We start from the raw sequence: 18,200 nt of genomic DNA on the forward strand, positions 1-18,200 counted from the left end.
GCTTTAAAAATGTGAGGTTTCAACCGGCCTAATGCAGTTCAACTTTGGATAAAAACGTTTTTTAGTAGCTGAAATATCATTGAATTGAACCTTTAAATGTAACTTCAGTACATCACTCACCAACTCTGAGTTTGAAGTCATTGAAGGAGTGCTTGTTTATGACATCCAGCTTCCCCACCAAGGCAAATGCAAACTCCAGCATGGTCCCTAAGTGCATGTACTGCCTGTCGTGCTCCTGGGTAACAGGCAGGAAACAAAACCAGTAACAGAAATTGTAAGGCGATGTTAAAGACTTAAGGAATGACATGTGGTGGAGAGTGATTTGTGTGTGTGATGAGCCTACCTGTAATGTGTACTCAGGCCCAGGTGATGCGTTCAGCCCAGTCGCAGCCATGTAAGTACTGCCAATAGTCTTGATCTTTTCAACGCCACTGAATTTGGGTTTGGACAGCAGCTACACACACAAATACAAACACAACAGCTAAAACAAATGAGACATACTTTATGGCAGAAGTGACATCCATATAGACAACAGCAATCGGGTTGGTAGAAATCTCTTCAAACATTAAGACACTCTAACAGGAGGTTGTAGTTCAAACACATAGTTCATATTGTTTAATTAATGAAGCCTTCAGAAAATCTCCTGATTTATAGCATTTCTGACGCCCTTGTAGAATGTTAAAAGATTAAGGGTTATTCACCTCGTCAAAATCAGCAATGATTTCGTTGAGGAGCCTGAGGCACTCTAATCCCTCTTTGTTGACGTCAGACTCGGTGTAGAACTCTTTAAAGTCTGGGATGGAGGCGAACATGACACACACCAGGTCATAGGACTGGTGGTACAGATCCTGTGCGACAAAATACAGACGTTAGTTAGGACAGCTGCAAAATAATGTTGTAAAACTGATAAGCCACAGACTTGGATGAAAAGCAGACATACATTTGGAATCATTTGGATCATGTGGTAGGAGATTTTTGTGTATATTTAAGCTTGAAAATACTTCAATAAAAACCTTTGGACCAGATGGGAAAAGAGTCATTTGCTGACTGTTCATTCAGAGATTTTGCTGCAGAAGCATTATTCTTCTTTGAACTTGTCCTCTAAACTTCTTAAGACGTACAACTTAACTTTTCTACAGTTAACACTGTGAGGAGCACTTAAGGGATACAACAGGAGCCAGAATGATGAATGAGAACAGGCGAGTCAGAAAATTCACCCAGACGGCCTCCCAATGTTCTGTTATTGTCACTCATAATGAATCATTCCACTACTACACTATGAGTGCCAGTTCCATTTAAAAAGTCTTATGAGTTATACAGTATATACAGTTTAATTATTTTAAAACTAAACATCTGGAAAACAGACGATGACTAAACCAGCAGTCTTTCCATTCATTACAAAACACTGTTCTTTCTACACGTTAATCCTTTATAGCACAATCTGGTTTAAAATGCTTACTGGGTTAAAATCATGTAATGATTTAAACCAAAGATTATTTTTGGGGTAAACTGCTTTTGCGATGTCTCATAAAAGCACATGAATTAATGTAATGGATCTTGGCATAAAGCTACTAATACTGCATGAACTCTATGAAACCACAATACATCTGTCAAGCAGCAGTTTTTCAATTCAAAAATGTGTATGTATCTATAGTACATATCTATGCTGGAAAAAAACAGCTTACTTCATTCTTCCAGTTGCGTGCCAGGAAATGTTCTGCAACGTGTGCCGGCAGAACGTTCTCCAGCAAAACCCGATTGAGGTTCTCCATCGTTTCAATCTCCTCGCACTCCTTCTTGAACTTGTTCTTCCACAGAAAGTCTAACCTACAGTAATATTCATTCTGTTACAAGAGGACACAGAGGTGAAGAGACTGAAGGTACAGCTGTACAGCTTGCTTCCATCAAGTCACAGAGACAAATAGAAACAGCTCAACGTTTATTCCACCAAGGCTCAGAAAACAGAAAAGGACACAAAATCACAAAAACTGTCAACAACAAATGAATTGGTATAAAAAAAAAACATGATTACCAGCACATCAATAAGACTTATTGATGAACACAGTGAAAGGCAAGACAGGGTGACACATTGCAATACAAAAGAGGAATTACTTTTCCTGGTGAGAATATTGTGGGTACAGTTTGTAACAGTTTGACACTTTATTTTCTTTCATATTGTGCGAAGAGCTCACAGCTCAGATGGCTCCATTTCTGCCTGTGTCTTAGAAGTACACAATGGCCATATTTCACAAAGAGGATGCATCAACCAAGGAGAATCATAATTGAAAAATGATCTGATGGAACAATGATCATGCCTGGAAAGTGATATGACTCAATATTAGAAATATAATTACTTGATACACTTAAATAAAAAAAAGTGGGGGTTGGTACAAAGACAATGTCTGTATGTACTCTTTAAACATGCACAGTGCAATATACACAAGACTGAGCAGATATTAATAACTGGCATCTGTTATTTTGGCTGTACATACAGATACATGCGCCTTTCATTGAGCTGGGGATGTCAGTACTTTGTCTTCAGCAAATATATGAATAATTAACTCAAAGTCAATCTGCCTGATTTTCATGTTTTGATATGTTGCATCATTTCCAGCAGCTCTTATGCAGGAAGGGTCTCGGCACATTTTGAGAGACAGAAGCTTTGAGCATTGACAGAAACAGCCAGTCCCCAAAGGGAATTCAAAATGTGTGTCTACAGTTGGGGAACGTAACCAATTTCAATCACACTCAATAATGCATGTAGCAAATACATTCAGTATACTAGGATGCCAAACAACTGTCCCTGTGATGTTGACACACTTGGAATGTTCTATTAATTTATTCCTTGATGTAGTTTTAGTTTGGCAAAGACACAGGAATCATGTAGTTACATCCATGTATGTTTTGATGACACAACCACATGCTATTAGGTTATTTATCTGGAGATTGTTAAGCGCTGGAAATTGGGCGGTAATGGAAAGACGATATTTTATCAATCATCCAGTCTTGCATACTCCTATACATTAATTCCATCAGTGTTCTCTTGTGGACAAAGTTAAATCCCCAATGGGAAAGAAAACGTGTAGCAGACATGCTCATACTTTGGAGTAAAGCCCACGAGATCAGAGGCTTTCCATTTAATGATAAGCTCCAATAGAAATATTATCCTGTCCTCTGCCTCATCTTATTGACAGTGTGCTGGGGCTTCATCCTGTATTTAAGTATTTTCTAAACCAAATGAAGTACACATTCATGTGTGCAAACACTACATGGAATACACTGTATGTACTGTATTATCTTCTCTCGGCTATGTCACCACCAGCTTTGCAGTTTACATGTAAATGTCTTGGTAATCAAAATGTAAAGGATCCTAAATGGGATGCTTACTGTTCATTTAAAAATATGTAGCTAAGGATGTACTGTAGCTCCAGAGGACAATAGTGCCCAAGTTCTACAGTAAGTGCTGATGTGTAGCGTAACCGAACATAGCTGGAATAAGAAGCCCACAACTCTCCAGAAGGACCATTCTCTGGCCCCTGCTTCTCCTGGCTAGTAAATCTCACATTCTCCCTGTGCAGTTTCAGAATAGCTGAGGTAAATCACTGGTCTCATGATGCCTGTCTTGCACAGTGCAGCACAGCAGCCGAAAAGCTTAAACGTCTCTACCTTATTTCATGTATCAGCCGGGAACAGAACCTATTATTACCCTTTAGCTCGGAGGTGATAACATACAGTATACAGTATAATATTTAAGATATGATGAAAATGGTAGTGTCTGGAATCTAATTCAGTCCATTGAAATGTAACTATATAGTTATAGTGTGAGAGACCATGAATGGTTAAAAAGATTAGAGATCATGGAATCCCTCAACAGCAGCAATATGACAGGGATGTAAGAGATATAGCATGGGCTTCTCACAATGGGAAAACCACATGGGGGAAAAAGGTCATTGCAAATTGTGAAAACATAAGAGCAAACAATGACTCATTTCACAAAATAAAACCTGTCGAAAGTAATATAGCAGCAAATACACAGAGAACAAAGTAAAGAGTGCAACGGTGATGCAAGAGCAGAGCTGAAAATACATTACTTTTTTAGCCGTCAAGGGGAAAATGTGTAGACAGAAAGACAGACAATGACATCACTCAGGCTATTATAGTGTGGACTTACCTGTCTGGCAAGCACAAGCAGAGTGATGAAGAAGATAAAGAGGGAGATAGAGCCCATAGTCTTCAAGTCTTTGAGAACTCCTGGTCTTGAAGGGCAGAGGAAAAACGAAGAATGTGTTTGTGCATGGAGAAAGAAAAAAATACAGTAAACACAGATAAAAAGAGAAAGTAGAGTAAAAGTGTGGGTGAAAAAGACGAGTGAGGCATGTGTCACATGATTGGTTAGCAGAGCATTTGATCCACAGCTGTCACTTGGTTAAGATTGTCACTTCTGCTTTACAGTGACAAGAGCTAGTTTTCTTTCTGCAGTCAAGTGGCTGCGTGGCCATGCCGGGTGCGCTTTCAAGGAACAAGGAACAAGGAACGCTTTCAAAAGGCAATAAACAACGAGACAGTGTTAGCCATCTGCAAAGATTCAGCACTATCAATGCACTTCAAGCTCTCTGGTTTCCACCCTCATAACCCTGAACGTAGGACACCTGTTCAGGGCAGAATCAGGCAGCCAACCAGGACACATCTGATGTATGTCTATAGCATCCTGTGCATCCAAACACTCAAAACACTAAACATGCTGACAAAGAACCGAGGTGATGGTTAAACACACCTATTATACATTTAACATCTACAATAAAGCTTTCTTTAATAGCAGTGAAGTTTGAATTTAGGCTCTGTATGTGTGATAGGGCTCGACAGTGTTGCATCCTAATCTCTGCAAGCACATTTTGCATATTAATGGACTCTTACCCTTATCTAGGGCAGAGCTCGGCAGAGAACTGAGAACAAAATCAGCCTGCAATTTCTGCACTTGCCTGTTTCCTTATCCAACCAATTCTTTACAAAGAGTGAGTGGCAGAGAGTGAGGACAAACTGTTTTCACAAGAAGAAAGCATAAGGATGGAAACCTCATGGACAAAGATTGCTTACTGCTTACCTAATTGTTGCGTAATGAGAGCAGACTCATACAATATAACATCTACAAAGCAGTCACATGCACATGCTATGTAGGACTACAACACTAGATATTGCAAGATCATTTAGGATTGAGCTGTTTATTGAACTCAGGAACAGCATGCAGCATCTCATTAAAGCTCCTCCTGGCTACAGGGTTGCCAGTTCCCACACTGATGATGTGACTGTCAAGAGACTCGGTTGATAATGGATGTACTGGTTCATTTACGGAATACAAAAGGTCAATTTTCTTTCCGCAAAATGCCATGGCTTCATGTAGAGTGCATGTGTGAATAAATCAAGCACATGATTGGAAACTACCAACAGCAAGTCACCAGCTATTGTTCTGAAACCACTGTTATCTGGGTTCAGCTACACACTGATAGAGCTCAGGACATGTTCTAATGATGCGTGGGGTTAATCAGTGATTGATACGGTAGGATAATGAGCGCCTGATGGGCTACAGTAACGTTGGTTAGCCAACTGTGAGAGACACCAGTTCCTGCATTACATCAACATCTTGTTTCACCCACAGTCCTCATCTCCAGGGCATGTTGTCTCATCAACTACCAAATATATATCTATATGTCCTTTAAAAGAAAAAAACAGCCAAAGGGGCGTGTCACTGTGCATTTGATTGATATCATCTGGCAGACTGTCACTGCCACTGTCTAATTGGACTTTTTATATCTCTCATTACCCTGCCCTGAACCTGCTTAGTTTTAAAATGATACACCATTACAAACTGTTCTTTGTGTGTTGCATTTGTGTCCAAACACTCCGGGTTAGCGAACTTGGATTTTTTAACTCAATTAATTCAGCTAGACGAACATTACAATTATCCAGTGCACACTCTTAACGCATTTCTGACATCTCTTTGACCTTATATTCAATAAACCCCCCCACCCCCCCCTTCAACCGAAGCTGTGGTGAAAACACAGGTGACCTCACTGCAGGGTGAGTTCAGAATATTTGCATTTATGTAATACTTCATGGGTTGCTTTTTGGTTGAATCCATGGGCCAAAATCCAGAACCTTGTTGTAGCATAACACCTACAATATTTTGACCAGGGTAAATCAACAGTGCATGAAAAGCCTGAATACAGAAGGTAAAAGCCCCTGAAGGGACCGAGCAGTAGCATGCGAGCAGCCATCATTGATTTGCTGATGTACAGTCTACCATGTTTCCAAGCACCATCAACGGGGCCTTTGAGTAGAAATATAAGAGAAAATATTGGCATTGGGACAATTCTATCTGGATAGTTCCAACTCTTCCGGCCATCTAACTAAAAGAAGATTTTGAGGTGGGCATTTTCTCTTTATATTATGGTTATCTCCAACTTCCCTTTGTCTTCTCAGGCTTGATTCTCTTTGCATCTTTAAAAGCAATCTGGAACAGTTTCAGTTTGTCACCTACCTGTCCAGGCTTTCTGTCTTGTACAGAAATCTGCTATATTCATCCAGCAGAGAGGCATGTGTTTGTAGAATAATGACGTTGTAAACCACCACGGCTGTCAGCATGATAATCATCTTCAGCTCATAGTTTATCCTCAGGAATACAGAGCAAGAGATGAGGCCCAGAATGCAACTATAAATGAAATACTAGACAGACAGAAAACAAGAGAGATATATTGTTTTATTCATTCAATTTTTCCCAAATGATACTGAATAATTCATATAGAAATGATAAGTTTTACTTACAGGAAGGTAGAAGTTGTTTTTGTCTGTGTTGACCATGAGTTGTCCATTTGGGTAAAACAGTGTTTCATTGGATGAATTGTTTACAGGAACGCGGGGCAATGAATTGTCTTCCAAAAAGAACTACAGAAAGAAGGTCAACAGAAATAAAGCATTTGTTAAATCTTTGTTCAGGACAGAAAAATTGATGAAAAACCCCAAACAATCGACATGCAAATTAGAAAAAAACACTGTCCCTGTCTGCCTGCCTGCCTTGCACAGCAGCATGAGGAAAGACAGACTTGTGTACTTTGTACTAGCAGGAGCAAAATAGAGTCTTATAAGATAAGAGGTCAATAGAGACAACCATTCAATAATGTCCTTTAATGTGAACCTGCAGGATAAGATGAGGATTGGCTGCCCCACTGAGCAAAGCCAAGTTAATTTGGCTCATCCGCCCGGAGCGCCTGACCCGCGTCGGGCGCAAAACAAGATTATAATCTCTGGAATCGATTTGTGTGAAGGTCTAAACCGGCTCCTCACACCATGCTTAATCACGCAACTTCCCAACAAGCTTCAGGCTACTGTTTCACCTTTACTCGAGCCTTTTTTTCTCTCCATACCACTAAACCACATTTAGATCAATCCTGAAAATTGAGGCAGAAGGGTAAAGTAATACAATATTCTCTTATCACTACATGCAAATTGGAAAGCGTCTATTATGCAAAAAAGCCATATTGTTAATGTTTAAAAAAGGCATTTTATAACCTGCTTGGCAAAAGAAAACAATACAAATAAGACATGTTCCTGTAGTTGATTATGTGGAGAAATATTCAGCTACTTTCAGGCATAATAAACAAAACAAATGGAAAGCAAAAAGAACAATTCTACAGTAAAATGCTGGTGCATCCACAGCCTCTAACCATGATGAAAGACTTATTTCCACATTTGTTTGTATTGTTACAAGAATGAAAAATTAGAGTTGCTTCCATATTAATTTAAGTGTGTTTGATGAATATAAAACAAATGTAGACATCCCTGGTTTCTAAACTTCATTTAAGGCCAATTTATTGTATTTATTTGTGGGTCAACATTGCATTCCTTTGGCTTCTAATTACACTGCAGTTACTAATAAGGAGGCTGCCATCTGACAGATTGTGATACTTTGTTCTTAGTAAAGCCTAATTGGTGTTCGTTCTGCATAAATGGAGTACCTACAGACAATAGCTTACCATGTTGAAGACCGCCATTATGAGTATCAGAGCTGTGGTTGTCATGGTGAGAGTGATACGAGGCCATGGCTTGTCGGCAATAATGACTGATGACCTCAGCAGCCACATCCAAGAGGTAGAGGAGCTTTTACTGCAGTGCTGTGGACACACACACACACACACACACACACACACACACACACACACACACACACACACACACACACACACACACACACACACACACACACACACACACACACACACACACACACGAGTGCATGAGTCCAAGTGGAAGTGAGCCGGGATATTAAAGGTCACACACAGGAGAAGCACCAAGGAACACACGTCGATGTGAACTAATTAAAATAATTAAATAACACACATATCAGCAGACATGTGCAATAACAAATTAATTATTTCTGTTGAGTAAGGACAATTACCGTGCAATAAATTAAACAATACATAACAAGCTCACAGAGGGAAGCTTTTGTTGCTGATTAACTCCTAATTGCTTCAGCAGTCCAAATGGAAAATTCAGAAGGCAGACATTCATGAAAAGAGGGGGCCTATCAACCTAATGGTGCTTGCTGCAATCTAATTCAGAAAACATGCAATAACAGCGCTCAAAAATGACCACTTCAAGTGATTATATTATGTTTAAAATAATGTAAGCACGCCGTACCGTATGTTCAGTCTTCTACAAACCACTCAGATTTTCAGCAACAACAATGTTTTAACTTTCATTTGAACCAAAGCATTGCTGAAGGGGTTTTTAACTAGCTTCCTCCTCCTGCTTCACTATATTCAAATCATTAAACATTAAGAGCAGTATACTATGCAATCATGCTCTTCATTTTAACCAAGCAATATTACCCGACATTAGGATTTTAATATGTTTATATTGTGTTTATTACTGGGTTTTCATTGATGCAAGAGTACAATATTCCCATGCTTCAGCAAATGCTCTCTGCGCCTGTTACAGTCCATTACCTTCCCTCTTTGCAGCACTGCCTTCAGCTGAATGTGTTTGGTTGTGAGACAATGACAGTGAGAGCCCAAATCATTTGCGTGGTCATCTCAAAGCAATATCTGAGCATCGCTGGGGCTGAGTGGATGTGACATTTGAGTAGCTTGGGGATGTAAATTACAATACAATAAAGTAAGGATGGCAGAATGTGTTATGCACCAGCAGAACTACCGGAAATGTAGACCGAGTGGGGCACGTGTTGTTATGAAAACAAGGCACATGCAACGCAATTTTAAAACATCTGAATGAAAATTAAAGGCTAATTAAGAGACTCTGCTAGGGTTGATTTAGTTATAATGTTATAATGACCTGTTCTCATTCCTTACTCAGATGTTCAAATGGTACCAAAGATATATAGATAGGAATATATGTATAAAAAGGTGTTATTGGGATTTCAAATCTTGTGCTATAGCTAACAAGAATACAGAATCTGGTAGTTAACAGTCAAAATGTAACTGAAATATTGGGAATGTTGCATCGATAGAAAGCTTGTAGTAATATGCTATTTCGGAGATTAAGAAACAATTTTGTTGACGATCTCCTGACGACATAAGGCTGCAGCGAAATAACCCAATGCTCATGAAACTTTAGCGCCACATTGTGTCAAGGGAGATACATGCATATTGATTTTGCAGTGTAATGTTCCTATTCACAAAGGATCCACTGCCTACAGGCTGATTGTGGTTGATTACACAGGAGCCCTAAAGTAAGACAGAATAGGTGTCTGCACATTCCACAGTAGTAAGCAACGACACAGCATAAACAAAAGCGAAGACTCAGCAATGATAAATAAAGTACACAAAAGACAGCAGGAGTTGACTCAACATAAGCTATCAAGTGTTGCGTTTTGTTTCTGAGCTTTGGGCAACATCCACAGGGAGCACAGTTCAGAGCCGAGCAGCAGATTCACACTCCCACAGAACTGAGGATCAGACAGTGGGTGCAGTGGGGCGTGTAGGCCTGCGGCTTGTTAAGTTTTATAGCTTCTTTAATGTTTTAAAAGTCACGTCTCCCTTCTTTCTCCCCTCATTCTCTTTTCTTTTTTTTCTGGCCTTTTATTCATTGTTACTAGACTGTGATGGCTGCAGAAGAGAGCTGAAGGAGTGTTTGAAGCATGGTTTGATACAACTGCAGCGGCAATATCTACAGACATGGCTTTGATTTGAAAAGCTTCAGGGGCACATGCTGTAAACCCCAGAATGAAAGATTCAGTGGCTGGTGTGCTTGCTTAGTGGGGGAAAAATGACTCCAGTAGAAATATGAAGATGAAAAACTGCACTGTGACATGTCAGTAGTGAATTTATGCAGGTCTACCTTATCCAAGAAATAAAGGAATAATTCTTGCCTAAAACAGGTTCCAAAAGAGTGGTGCGCTCTGGCTCTCTAAAAATGGAGAGTACCTGTTACATGCACGGGGTCAGGATTCATTGCTGCCTCAATGTCACACATTACACTTGTGTAAACCTGAGGGGTACTCAGGCCAACAACAAGGGCACTTAATGGGCCATTAGGCTGACCGGAGCGGCACTTGGACCACTCATGTGCCTTTGGTATGACATAAGGACAAACATTAAGCACAGAAGTGAACCGTTAGAGATCGGGCATTTCCTGGTTAAGAGAGAGATTTAAAAGACACTTAAAGAACACTAGAGACGGGCAATGCTATAACAATGATGATTGAAGTAAATACATTTACTCACCAGGAAGTGTCCTATAAAACATATGAAGAGGATCAAGGACAGGATAATAAAAGCCATTCCAAAGGATATTCCCAAGACAATTGTCCTACAAACAAAAGAATGTCATTAAGTTCACTAAGTTCAGTTCAATGACAGATTTATGACATTGTACAAACTGTAATAAGCACTAGCCTTGGCTCAAATAATTGTATTAATACACAGAAATCTAAGCAAGGTGTAAATAAATACTTTACTATTATTATCATTATTATTGTGTCAACAGTCATTTTACTTCTGTAATAAAAACATACATACTTTGGAAGGACGAGAATCTGCACAATGAATATGCAGAAAAAGATCAAGCAGGCGCAGGTGACATAGTATTTGAATGCCGGCAAGGTTGTTGCTCTGTACTATAGAAGAAACAAAGTACAAGGTCAAGTTTCAACAAAAAGCCTTTAAAACTGATATCAAAGCTATTTCAAAAGCGTCTCAACTAGGCACTCAGACATCGCAAGTATCCTTGTAATTTACAAGATTTCAGGGTAAGCTAAGTGTAGGTAAATGTGTTGTTATTCTCTTTGAAATACTGCGGTATGTCCGGAGACGGGTGAATGATCCCGATCTGCTTATACTGCCTCTTACCTCCTTCTCCAAGGATTTGCTGTGAAAGAATAACGATATTCTTTGGATGTCCTCAGACTTGAGCCACTGCCTGCAAGCATAAACAAATTGTTTCAGTATCAGATAAAAAGAGAATACTGGCACCAAAATTGAAGTTTATATATAGAGAAATGTTGAGGCTATGTTGTGTCACCAGTTATGGTTTTATAAAACATTTGCACATACTTTACTTTTTTTACAAAGAAAAATAAATAAATAAATAATTATATTTTATTGAAATGACCCTTACTTTTGTGAGTTAATCCCGTCAAAGGTCCTGATCATCCTCTCATTAAGTTCCTCCTCAAAACGTTTCTTCTGAGACTTTGTTCTTTTGGGGATAAGAAGAAGAACGAGACAGAATATCCTTTAAGTTCACTTGATATTAGTCACACACATCAAAGCCTCGAGCAGCAGCCTAGTCTATTAAAACATCTTGTCTCTGTAACTTAATAGGATGAGCATAATCCTGCCAAAGAAAACTGTGCTGGAGCTGTAAAGTGAGCAGCTTGCCTTTCTGATCTCCTCTGGAAGTGATACTGGCCCATTGGCACATCCTAGACACAAAACAGAAGAAGAGGGACGTGTAACGCCACAGCTGAACCCCATCATCAATTAAATAAGGTGTGAGTGGCAAACATTACACACAGCGGTGTTGATCTTCCCGTTCTCATTAGTCATGCTGTCTCTGTGGTGCAGGTTGGCGAAGGGCTTGGCTGCTCCCCAGGACTCCAGGTAGCGGGTCATCCTGACGGAGGCCCTCATTTTGGCTCCGTCTACAGTGTTCCTGGGTCGGTACTGATACTGTGGGCTCCGACGCTCCACCTGTAGAAACGTGGGGTTAGTGTCATTTGAGTACATTTGATTCACTGTCCAATATTAATCTGCCTGAATGTAATGGATGTGCAAGGTACCTTTGGGTTGATGACAAAAAAAGTGATGACTCCATGTTCCTTTAGATAGGGGTCTCTTTCTTGCCCATCCCCATCTTCCACCTTATAGGATCCATTCAGGTGCTCTAGTGTCACTGAGGTGATGTGTACTCGCCTGGAAATGACCAAATCAATCAATGGATCGGTTTCTCATGAATATAAAGGAGAAATCTGGGTTTTTTGTGATGAAGTTAGTGTTTCACCAATCATTTTTGAGAATTGTACCAGAATAGTGAGGCAACCCAAATGGTAGCACATGATTTACTTCTGCTCCACTCACCCTGGAACACCTCCTGCTTCCATGTGATTAGCCAGCGTGACATCATGTGACCACACATCATACTGCCATTTCTGAAGTCCAATTACCCCACACAACACATTCCCAGAATGCACACCGACCCGCATGTTAATGTCCACCCCGGTGGCATCTCGCACTTTCCTGTCATGCAACAAAAAACAAGTCTTATTAGTGTTGAGTAACAGGTCACCCCCAACACCACATCTCTTGTTAGAAAAGAGGGGAGATTCCTCTCTCTATTAACTTTATGGTGTTCATTTCTTATTTCCCACAGTTAAACCATTCTTTTTGAGGTCTCATTCTCTCCATTTATTCTGTCACAGTCCACTCCCCTTCTCTCAGACGATGCCCAGAGGTGAAACAGGATCTCACACTTACCAGCAGACATTTGATGCAGCTAAATTGGCAATCAAGAAAAAGCCTCTACATCTGAGCTAATGGTTAGCAAGCACTTATCCTCAACACATAGAGGGACGGTTCAATACACGTCATTAAAAAAATCACTGTTTAAGAGCAAATCCGAACAATCTTTGAAAAAATATTAAGGTCAGAAGTAAAACCTTAAATTTCCAGGAGTTTAATGAGACTCTTGGGAGTCTTTAGTTCATGGCTGAGATCACATGAGCAGCAGTATCAAGGTGAATTCTTAGAACTGCATTCATCTTCATGTGGTTTGAGTGTAACATCACTAATTGTAAAGGTCTATGTTTTCAGATGAACTAAGATGTAATGTAAAGGAAAAAAGAACACTGTGGTTATTTAGCAGCACTGTTATGTAACTGGCACTTACTTAATGGCCTCACACATGTCCAGACCCATTTTCACACAGTTCTTAGCGTGGTTGGGCAGGGACTCTGGCAGGCCGGACACACAGTAGTAACAGTCGCCAAGGATTTTGATTCGCATACATTCATTTTCCTGCATAGACACAGGTGGAAAACAAGGTCAGATGAAGGTACCATGGACGCACATTTTTGATTTCATCTCATTATAACCCTTTGTTTGTTCTACATGCCTACGGTAGCTGCAATGTGTTCTGCTTCATTAATGTCTGTGTGAAAATATGTGAAAAATGTAATTCTCATTTTTTTTATATATCAGTAAGACAGAAAAGCAAAAAGAAACATAATTTAAGAGAGAAGCTTTTGCTCTATGATTGTGAGAGATTGCTGTCAAAACCTGATAATACATAAGTATTTGTTTTGGGATGCCTCCTATTGTTTTAGCACCCTCAGGTGTGCTAGGTCCAACAGCTGTGATTATGCATATTAAATAGCCATGTGCTAATGTTTGCCTGAGAAAATAAGGAACATTTAGTTTGAAAAAAATATATATACATAGAAAGAATAATAGAAGACTCATTGGCCGTAATCATCGGTGAGATATTTAAGCTTTTCTGTTCGTACAGGTATTTTCAGGAAAAATACATATTCTTCATTAAGCAATAAAATATGACAGCTGTTTTTATAACATTAAGGGTGTATTTTTACCTTTTACATGATGTGACAATAAATTACATATAGAGATATGTTTTATTTAGACTCGATTGAAGAAACTACATTTGCACTTATGATACATATGTTGATTATTGAAGAAGTTCAATAATTAAATGTTTACCTTGGCAATTTGATCAAATTTTCCAAACAGCTCATTCAGCATGTGCACCAGCTCTCCTGGGGAGCAGTCACTGGCCAGCCGTGTGAATCCAACTATATCCGCATACAGTATACTAGAGATGGGAAAAAATAATATACTGTGATACATGGGATGGTTGTGGCCAGAGATGGGGTCGTTACTCAAAAAAAGTATCCTCGGACCACACACTTCATGTCAAATTGTTCCTGTGGGGATTTCCCACAGTATTGAATGCATGTAAGTCGCTTTGGATAAAAGTGTCTAACAAGTGACATGTAATGTAATACTGTACAATAGTTACATCTCTCCTGGAAAAACATAGCTTTCACAACCATGAATATATATGTTGGCAGCTCAAATGCGGAATATGTATCTATGAACTCAGTCAAATATGTGTTTTTTAAGCACAAAGGTAAACCAAAACGAAAATACATGCCTGACGTTGGTGTGCCTCTGTACATAGAGGTTGTGAAAATTGTTCGTGTTTTCAATCTGGCCGAAGTTGGGGCCCTTTAGTCTCTGGATGATCTCAGCTTTCATCACACGGGCAATGTGAGCTGGCAGCAGGGACAACAAGAGACGCTCCTAAAGGAAAACAAAGAAGAAGAGAGAGTAGAAAATCAAGAAAAATAAGCAATTTATGAAAAATGATTATTATTTTGTAGAGAACAAAGCTTTGATTTCATCAACAGAAGTTTGAATATTATTATCAGGAACCTTGACTTGTCACTAAAAAGGTTTTCCATTTTCAGCAAATTAAAATGAAATTGAATCATTCCTAATTTCTTTCTGAAGGATATACTTTTGACACCAAAAGGAGACAAAAGCATGTCATAATTATGTCACCTGTCTCCATTCAAGCTTCAAGTGAAGGTTAATTCAGCTCTACGGTGTGCCAGCTTGACTTTCTGTGACTCAAATTAATCATCAATGTAAAAAAAACGGTTTTACAGTGAGCACTCTTTGACAGCTTTTGTTTGGTCGAGGCCTAACCATCCCTCCCTGTTTTCTCTGAAGCTACTGTAAGTATAACTCTTACTTAACCGGCCCAGTAGTTGGCAAATAAAACTCCTCTTAGGGTAAGAAGTTCAGGTTGTAGAAAACACCTGATTAAGAAAATTTCACCTCCAACTCCAGCATGTTTTCTGCCCCATTGACTGTCTCTCTGCACCGTACTGAGGCTCAGAGGGTTCTGCGTGAAGGAGAGGACAACAGTGGCGGCTTACTAACACTGCCAGGGCTTTGGGTTTATTATGATGAATTCACATAGTCCCCCTTGGACCACTCACAAAGAAAATGTATGCACTGACTGTACTGCGGGGCACTTTGGATAAAAGCATGCAGCAAACAGCATATATTATGAGCACCCGAGAAAAATCATTTCAGCACAGTTACTACCATCTGTCACACGCAGCCGTAGCACTCCAGGGCTTCTGTGAAAAAAAAGCTCCACCCACAGCATTTTGAGCTTCACCCATGGTGGTTGTTACAACACAAGCTGGATTCACCATAGGGATAACCAGCTCCACCCCAACAGCAGCTGGCTTCCCACTCATCTGACTGAACCCAAAAGCTACAACTGTGGCAGCTGTGATAGAAATCTAGTTACATCGCAGGCTCCCACTGCACTAAACCTTAATCAAAACCTTGCTAATTTCTCACAACGTTCCAATGCTGTTATTTTACTAACTTTCTCCAACTTTACACTAAGCATGTTTGGCAAAGCACGAAGGCAACAAAACCGACAAATAAGCACTGCTGCTGGCTGGCTTTGTGTCTTAAATACAGGTTAGCAAAGATATTTATTTGAAAAAGGAATTCAACAGATTTACAGTATGTGGGAATACAGAAATTTCGAGGACCAACACAAGTGTTACTTTGTATTTATCAATAACGTACAGCAGAAAAAAGAAAGTATTAACCTGTTAAGCCCTGAGCCTGTTTTTCAGGTTTCAGGCTTGAAAATGACATTCCCAGAACAAATGACATATCTTCACTTCTAAAAGGGGTAAATGGTAACACTTTATATTAAGGTACACAAATTAACCATCAACTAGTTGTTAATCAACATGCATATTAGCAATATATTGGCTCTTTATTAGTCATTATAAAACACTTATTAATGCCTTATTCTACATGACCATATTCTACAAGTAATAAGCCATTAGTTGAGAGTTTTTCCTCAATAACCCTCTAATTAGTGCTTATTTTTGCAAGTAAGGAAGTTGTTGTACATGAGTTTTGGTCTTAATATGCGCTGCTCAATATGGGCCTAATAAGGCAGTAGTACCACAAGAATAGTAATTCTCCCATAATAACACTTAACAAATATGATCTATTCTTATGTAACAAGACATTAAACTATAAGTATTAATTATGTCTAAATAACAGCAAATGTGGCACATTTCTGCAGGCACAGCAAGAAGATACAGGGTAAACTATTAATCTCAAGCTTTATTTTGACTCAGAAAGTACTGAAGGAGGACACAGTGCAAGTATCACCATGTACTCTAGATGTAGTACTGATCTCCAAGTTCTGTGAAGTTTTTTAGTTTTCATCTGCTTTCCAATGTGTTGTCACACAGACAGTGCGGTCGTCATCATCCTCATAATAATCATTACCCTCAGTGCCGCAGTCTCCTCATTCATCTTAGATAATCTATTCTCTATTCGTGTACATTTCATTCCACAGTCATCATTGTAATTAACACTATCAGCAACACCAGAAACCCACACTGCTACATTCACTCAGTCACTCCCTGTCTTTCTGACTTTCACACGCTCGCTGGTTATCAACACTTGTGAACATCTTTACCTGTTGTCTCTTCTCAAACTCCAGTTTAATTGGCGACTTGATGCAGTTGCAGGTGTCCTGGTAAGTCTGTTGAAGTGCCAACTCCATCAGATGCTTGTGGTACGCCCCCGCCATGTTGCCACACATGAAAATGATAATGTTGGCCAAAATCTGTACAGGAAGAGACATAGCATAGAGCTGTGAATAGGAATACATCCAACGTTAATTTCTGTTGGTACTTTATCTATTGTACATAAACAAATACTGCTTTGGTTATTACGTTTTAAGCAACCGAGACCTTAGCTCAAGGATCAGGTAATAAGAAAAGCTGTTTGCTTGTGTCCCAATATCATTACTGTACAGTGCTTTACTGGAGGTAGGAAATGTGTTTTTATGACAAAGGCTTAAGCAAAACAGTAGTGTTTCCATGACATATATTTTTCCGAGATCCTGCAGTGATATAAACATGAACCGCAGTTCAACAGCACCTCATACCTAAGATAAATGCAGTACAATGGTAATATAGAGGAAATAAATGTGTTTGACCTCTATTGAGCTCCCTGCTTGTTTATTTCATAAAAATGCCATCATGTATTGCCTCCATCAGCTTTACTACAGCTTGATCAATCCTCCCTCTACCCTGCTGAATAAATAAATTAAAAAATAAGAAACCCAACCATAAATAAACTCAGTTAATAAGGATGTGTTCACACCTCTTGTGCATATAAATAGACTTTCCCTTGAGTTCATGTTTTACCATACACAAGGTCTGTCTGTTTCTTAATTACTGTTATTAGGACAACAACACACAGGCTGTACATGTCAATGGCATGGCTGCTACCTGTTGTTAAGTATCTGCTTAAATGTATCTTTTGTATTAAGTAGTTTTACTAATGAGTAGCCGACATCTGTTCACACAATGTGATACACCTTTGTCTAATTCCCGTTAGTTAATATCTAGAACCGATGTATTCAATCGGAAACTCATTAATAAGATGAAATAAGGGAAAGCCGTGTTAAACTGAAACACAGAAACATATATAGTTTAATAGTTGCTGATGGCCATAAATCCTCTCTATCAAAAAGACACTTATATCTCCCCATTTGGTACTTCCACTTTTTTAATACTAACTCTAACCAAACCTAACCCTAACCCTTAACAC

The 18,200-nt window shown here is 39.3% G+C and overlaps 1 protein-coding gene across 3 annotated transcripts; it reads right to left on the minus strand.

Moving 5' to 3' along the window:
* Positions 1 to 363: 363 nt before the first annotated feature.
* Positions 364 to 17,185, minus strand: LOC104952475 (adenylate cyclase type 2-like). Of its 3 annotated transcripts, none has more exons than XM_010779295.1 (19): positions 17,059 to 17,185; positions 14,680 to 14,828; positions 14,226 to 14,337; positions 13,399 to 13,526; positions 12,591 to 12,749; positions 12,293 to 12,425; positions 12,027 to 12,203; positions 11,892 to 11,935; positions 11,629 to 11,709; positions 11,361 to 11,430; positions 11,031 to 11,128; positions 10,737 to 10,821; positions 8,028 to 8,165; positions 6,820 to 6,939; positions 6,536 to 6,720; positions 4,172 to 4,256; positions 1,686 to 1,822; positions 702 to 848; positions 364 to 454 (listed from the first exon to the last, which is right to left on the minus strand). In XM_010779295.1, the coding sequence occupies exons 1-18, from the start codon at positions 17,182 to 17,184 to the stop codon at positions 746 to 748; spliced, it is 2,130 nt and encodes a 709-aa protein (XP_010777597.1). In that variant the 5' UTR covers position 17,185; the 3' UTR covers positions 364 to 454; positions 702 to 745. The 3 variants fall into 3 exon arrangements, with proteins under 3 accessions (XP_010777597.1, XP_010777596.1, XP_010777598.1); XM_010779294.1 differs by having other exon boundaries at positions 407 to 481; positions 1,686 to 1,844; XM_010779296.1 differs by lacking the exons at positions 364 to 454; positions 702 to 848 and having other exon boundaries at positions 1,693 to 1,827.
* Positions 17,186 to 18,200: the final 1,015 nt, after the last annotated feature.

The sequence above is a fragment of the Notothenia coriiceps genome, unplaced genomic scaffold (genome assembly GCF_000735185.1).
Source record: "Notothenia coriiceps isolate Sejong01 unplaced genomic scaffold, NC01 NC01_scaffold00020081, whole genome shotgun sequence".
Classification (NCBI taxonomy): Eukaryota; Metazoa; Chordata; class Actinopteri; order Perciformes; family Nototheniidae; genus Notothenia; species Notothenia coriiceps.

What these genes read in the sequence shown, in the direction of transcription:
- LOC104952475 (XM_010779294.1), bottom strand. Translation starts at nt 17,184, where the DNA reads ATGTGTGGCAACATGGCGGGGGCGTACCACAAGCATCTGATGGAGTTG. An exon ending in GTTTTATAGGACACTTCCTG is followed by an intron (nt 8,166 to 10,736) that starts GTGAGTAAATGT and finishes GTGTGTCCACAG; the next exon opens with CACTGCAGTAAAAGCTCCTC. An exon ending in CACGCAACTGGAAGAATGAA is followed by an intron (nt 849 to 1,685) that starts GTAAGCTGTTTT and finishes TTTGTCGCACAG; the next exon opens with GATCTGTACCACCAGTCCTA.